The sequence below is a fragment of the Oncorhynchus mykiss genome, chromosome 24 (genome assembly GCF_057628025.1).
Source record: "Oncorhynchus mykiss isolate SJ-2025 chromosome 24, ASM5762802v1, whole genome shotgun sequence".
In the NCBI taxonomy this organism is placed as follows: Eukaryota; Metazoa; Chordata; class Actinopteri; order Salmoniformes; family Salmonidae; genus Oncorhynchus; species Oncorhynchus mykiss.
Genome location: NC_143045.1, coordinates 42,659,001 through 42,665,000, shown reverse-complemented (window position 1 = coordinate 42,665,000; position 6,000 = coordinate 42,659,001). Strand labels below are relative to the sequence as shown.

General features: G+C 43.9%; 1 protein-coding gene across 2 annotated transcripts in view; it reads right to left on the bottom strand.

The window, feature by feature from the left end:
* The window catches only part of rasgrp4 (RAS guanyl releasing protein 4), a 66,714-nt gene that overhangs the window by 27,052 nt on the left and 33,662 nt on the right, over positions 1–6,000 (bottom strand). For both annotated transcript variants that reach the window (XM_036961232.2, XM_090218999.1), the window contains exon 5: positions 4,018–4,137. In XM_036961232.2, coding sequence (XP_036817127.1) covers positions 4,018–4,137 — 120 coding nt within the window. The remainder of the gene's footprint in view (positions 1–4,017; positions 4,138–6,000) is intronic.

Sequence of the window (6,000 nt, the reverse complement as noted above, 5' to 3'; positions counted from 1 at the left end):
TGTTACCAGTGATAGAGCTCTTTGTACCAGTAGACTCTGTTACCAGTGATATAACCCTTTGTACCAGTAGACTCTGTTACCAGTGATAGAGCTCTTTGTACCAGTAGACTCTGTTACCAGTGATAGAGCCCTTTGTACCAGTGGACTCTGTTACCAGTGATATAACCCTTTGTACCAGTAGACTCTGTTACCAGTGATATAACCCTTTGTACCAGTAGACTCTGTTACCAGTGATAGAGCTCTTTGTACCAGTAGACTCTGTTACCAGTGATAGAGCTCTTTGTACCAGTGGACTCTGTTACCAGTGATAGAGCTCTTTGTACCAGTAGACTCTGTTACCAGTGATAGAGCTCTTTGTACCAGTGGACTCTGTTACCAGTGATAGAGCTCTTTGTACCAGTAGACTCTGTTACCAGTGATAGAGCTCTTTGTACCAGTAGACTCTGTTACCAGTGATATAACCCTTTGTACCAGTAGACTCTGTTACCAGTGATAGAGCTCTTTGTACCAGTAGACTCTGTTACCAGTCATAGAGCCCTTTGTACCAGAAGACTCTGTTACCAGTGATAGAGCTCTTTGTACCAGTAGACTCTGTTACCAGTGATAGAGCCCTTTGTACCAGTAGACTCTGTTACCAGTGATAGAGCTCTTTGTACCAGTAGACTCTGTTACCAGTGATAGAGCTCTTTGTACCAGTAGACTCTGTTACCAGTCATAGAGCCCTTTGTACCAGAAGACTCTGTTACCAGTGATAGAGCTCTTTGTACCAGTAGACTCTGTTACCAGTGATAGAGCCCTTTGTACCAGTAGACTCTGTTACCAGTGATAGAGCTCTTTGTACCAGTAGACTCTGTTACCAGTGATAGAGCTCTTTGTACCAGTAGACTCTGTTACCAGTGATATAACCCTTTGTACCAGTAGACTCTGTTACCAGTGATATAACCCTTTGTACCAGTAGACTCTGTTACCAGTGATAGAGCTGTTTGTACCAGTAGACTCTGTTACCAGTGATATAACCCTTTGTACCAGTAGACTCTGTTACCAGTGATATAACCCTTTGTACCAGTAGACTCTGTTACCAGTGATATAACCCTTTGTACCAGTAGACTCTGTTACCAGTGATAGAGCTCTTTGTACCAGTACACTCTGTTACCAGTCATAGAGCCCTTTGTACCAGTAGACTCTGTTACCAGTGATAGAGCTCTTTGTACCAGTAGACTCTGTTACCAGTGATAGAGCCCTTTGTACCAGTAGACTCTGTTACCAGTGATAGAGCTCTTTGTACCAGTATACTCTGTTAACAGTCATAGAGCTCTTTGTACCAGTGGACTCTGTTACCAGTCATAGAGCTCTTTGTACCAGTAGACTCTGTTACCAGTGATATAACCCTTTGTACCAGTAGACTCTGTTACCAGTGATATAACCCTTTGTACCAGTAGACTCTGTTACCAGTGATATAACCCTTTGTACCAGTAGACTCTGTTACCAGTGATAGAGCCCTTTGTACCAGTAGACTCTGTTACCAGTGATAGAGCTCTTTGTACCAGTAGACTCTGTTACCAGTGATAGAGCCCTTTGTACCAGTAGACTCTGTTACCAGTGATAGAGCCCTTTGTACCAGTAGACTCTGTTACCAGTGATAGAGCTCTTTGTACCAGTAGACTCTGTTACCAGTGATATAACCCTTTGTACCAGTAGACTCTGTTACCAGTGATAGAGCTCTTTGTACCAGTAGACTCTGTTACCAGTCATAGAGCCCTTTGTACCAGAAGACTCTGTTACCAGTGATAGAGCTCTTTGTACCAGTAGACTCTGTTACCAGTGATAGAGCCCTTTGTACCAGTAGACTCTGTTACCAGTGATAGAGCTCTTTGTACCAGTAGACTCTGTTACCAGTGATAGAGCTCTTTGTACCAGTAGACTCTGTTACCAGTGATAGAGCCCTTTGTACCAGTAGACTCTGTTACCAGTGATAGAGCCCTTTGTACCAGTAGACTCTGTTACCAGTGATAGAGCTCTTTGTACCAGTAGACTCTGTTACCAGTGATAGAGCCCTTTATACCAGTAGACTCTGTTACCAGTGATAGAGCTCTTTGTACCAGTAGACTCTGTTACCAGTGATAGAGCCCTTTGTACCAGTAGACTCTGTTACCAGTGATAGAGCCCTGTGTACCAGTAGACTCTGTTACCAGTGATAGAGCTCTTTGTACCAGTAGACTCTGTTACCAGTGATAGAGCTCTTTGTACCAGTAGACTCTGTTAACAGTCATAGAGCTCTTTGTACCAGTGGACTCTGTTACCAGTCATAGAGCTCTTTGTACCAGTGGACTCTGTTACCAGTCATAGAGCTCTTTGTACCAGTAGACTCTGTTAGAGCCCTTTGTACCAGTAGACTCTGTTACCAGTGATAAAGCTCTTTGTACCAGTAGACTCTGTTACCAGTGATAGAGCCCTTTGTACCAGTAGACTATGTTACCAGTGATAGAGCTCTTTGTACCAGTAGACTCTGTTACCAGTGATAGAGCCCTTTGTACCAGTAGACTCTGTTACCAGTGATAGAGCTCTTTGTACCAGTAGACTCTGTTAACAGTCATAGAGCTCTTTGTACCAGTGGACTCTGTTACCAGTCATAGAGCTCTTTGTACCAGTGGACTCTGTTACCAGTGATAGAGCTCTTTGTACCAGTAGACTCTGTTACCAGTCATAGAGCTCTTTGTACCAGTGGACTCTGTTACCAGTCATAGAGCTCTTTGTACCAGTGGACTCTGTTACCAGTCATAGAGCTCTTTGTACCAGTAGACTATGTTAGAGCCCTTTGTACCACTAGACTCTGTTATCAGTCATAGAGCTCTTTGTACCAGTAGACTCTGTTACCAGTCATAGAGCTCTTTGTACCAGTAGACTCTGTTACCAGTCATAGAGCTCTTTGTACCAGTAGACTCTGTTACCAGTCATAGAGCTCTTTGTACCAGTAGACTCTGTTACCAGTCATAGAGCTCTTTGTACTAGTAGACTCTGTTACCAGTCATAGAGCTCTTTGTACCAGTAGACTCTGTTACCAGTCATTGAGCTCTTTGTACCAGTGGACTCTGTTACCAGTGATAGAGCTCTTTGTACCAGTAGACTCTGTTACCAGTGATAGAGCCCTTTGTACCAGTAGACTCTTGTTACCATTGATAGAGCTCTTTGTACCAGTAGACTCTGTTACCAGTCATAGAGCTCTTTGTACCAGTAGACTCTGTTACCAGTCATAGAGCTCTTTGTACCAGTAGACTCTGTTACCAGTCATAGAGCTCTTTGTACCAGTAGACTCTGTTACCAGTCATAGAGCTCTTTGTACCAGTAGACTCTGTTACCAGTGATAGAGCCCTTTGTACCAGTAGACTCTGTTACCAGTGATAGAGCTCTTTGTACCAGTAGACTCTGTTACCAGTGATAGAGCTCTTTGTACCAGTAGACTATGTTACCAGTGATAGAGCTCTTTGTACCAGTAGACTCTGTTACCAGTGATAGAGCTCTTTGTACCAGTAGACTCTGTTACCAGTGATAGAGCTCTTTGTACCAGTAGACTCTGTTACCAGTCATAGAGCTCTTTGTACCAGTGGACTCTGTTACCAGTCATAGAGCTCTTTGTACCAGTAGACTCTGTTACCAGTCATAGAGCTCTTTGTACCAGTAGACTCTGTTACCAGTCATAGAGCTCTTTGTACCTGTGGACTCTGTTACCAGTCATAGAGCTCTTTGTACCAGTAGACTCTGTTACCAGTCATAGAGCTCTTTGTACCAGTGGACTCTGTTACCAGTCATAGAGCTATTTGTACCAGTGGACTCTGTTACCAGTGATAGAGGCCTTTGACAGACAGCTGTTAGGAGAGACTAAGATCTGTGTCACCTACTCTACTTGTCACCTGGTCTCCTGGTGTGGTGACAGGCCTGCGCAACGGGCTGGAGCTAATACATACCTACAGCACACCCATTCAGTCACACACACACACACACAAACACAGTGTGACTCACAGGTAGGATGTGTCTATGATGTCCTGTGTCTCAGACCTGGCCAGGGTCCACAATTCTCCCATCATCTGTTCTAGTTGAGGGTCAGCCTCAAACACCGCTGGGAACCTGCTGATCCACTGTCTATAGGACAGAACACAGTTACTATAGTAACAACACAACAGTATATAGCCTCAAACACCGCTGGAACCTGCTGATCTGCTGTCTATAGGACAGAACACAGTTACTATAGTAACAACAGTATATAGCCTCAAACACCGCTGGGAACCTGCTGATCTGCTGTCTATAGGACAGAACACAGTTACTATAGTAACAACACAACAGTATATAGCCTCAAACACCGCTGGAACCTGCTGATCCGCTGTCTATAGGACAGAACACAGTTACTATAGTAACAACACAACAGTATATAGCCTCAAACACCGCTGGAACCTGCTGATCTGCTGTCTATAGGACAGAACACAGTTACTATAGTAACAACACAACAGTATATAGCCTCAAACACCGCTGGAACCTGCTGATCTGCTGTCTATAGGACAGAACACAGTTACTATAGTAACAACACAACAGTATATAGCCTCAAACACCGCTGGAACCTGCTGATCTGCTGTCTATAGGACAGAACACAGTTACTATAGTAACAACACAACAGTATATAGCCTCAAACACCGCTGGGAACCTGCTGACCTGCTGACCTGCTGATCTGCTGTCTATAGGACAGAACACAGTTACTATAGTAACAACACAACAGTATATAGCCTCAAACACCGCTGGGAACCTGCTGTCTATAGGACAGAACACAGTTACTATAGTAACAACACAACAGTATATAGCCTCAAACACCGCTGGAACCTGCTGATCTGCTGTCTATAGGACAGAACACAGTTACTATAGTAACAACACAACAGTATATAGCCTCAAACACCGCTGGAACCTGCTGATCTGCTGTCTATAGGACAGAACACAGTTACTATAGTAACAACACAACAGTATATAGCCTCAAACACCGCTGGAACCTGCTGATCTGCTGTCTATAGGACAGAACACAGTTACTATAGTAACAACACAACAGTATATAGCCTCAAACACCGCTGGAACCTGCTGATCTGCTGTCTATAGGACAGAACACAGTTACTATAGTAACAACACAACAGTATATAGCCTCAAACACCGCTGGAACCTGCTGATCTGCTGTCTATAGGACAGAACACAGTTACTATAGTAACAACACAACAGTATATAGCCTCAAACACCGCTGGGAACCTGCTGATCCGCTGTCTATAGGACAGAACACAGTTACTATAGTAACAACACAACAGTATATAGCCTCAAACACCGCTGGAACCTGCTGATCCGCTGTCTATAGGACAGAACACAGTTACTATAGTAACAACACAACAGTATATAGCCTCAAACACCGCTGGAACCTGCTGATCTGCTGTCTATAGGACAGAACACAGTTACTATAGTAACAACACAACAGTATATAGCCTCAAACACCGCTGGGAACCTGCTGATCTGCTGTCTATAGGACAGAACACAGTTACTATAGTAACAACACAACAGTATATAGCCTCAAACACCGCTGGGAACCTGCTGATCTGCTGTCTATAGGACAGAACACAGTTACTATAGCAACAACACAACAGTATATAGCCTCAAACACCGCTGGAACCTGCTGATCCGCTGTCTATAGGACAGAACACAGTTACTATAGTAACAACACAACAGTATATAGCCTCAAACACCGCTGGGAACCTGCTGATCCGCTGTCTATAGGACAGAACACAGTTACTATAGTAACAACACAACAGTATATAGCCTCAAACACCGCTGGAACCTGCTGATCCGCTGTCTATAGGACAGAACACATTTACTATAGTAACAACACAACAGTATATAGCCTCAAACACCGCTGGGAACCTGCTGATCTGCTGTCTATAGGACAGAACACAGTTACTATAGCAACAACACAACAGTATATAG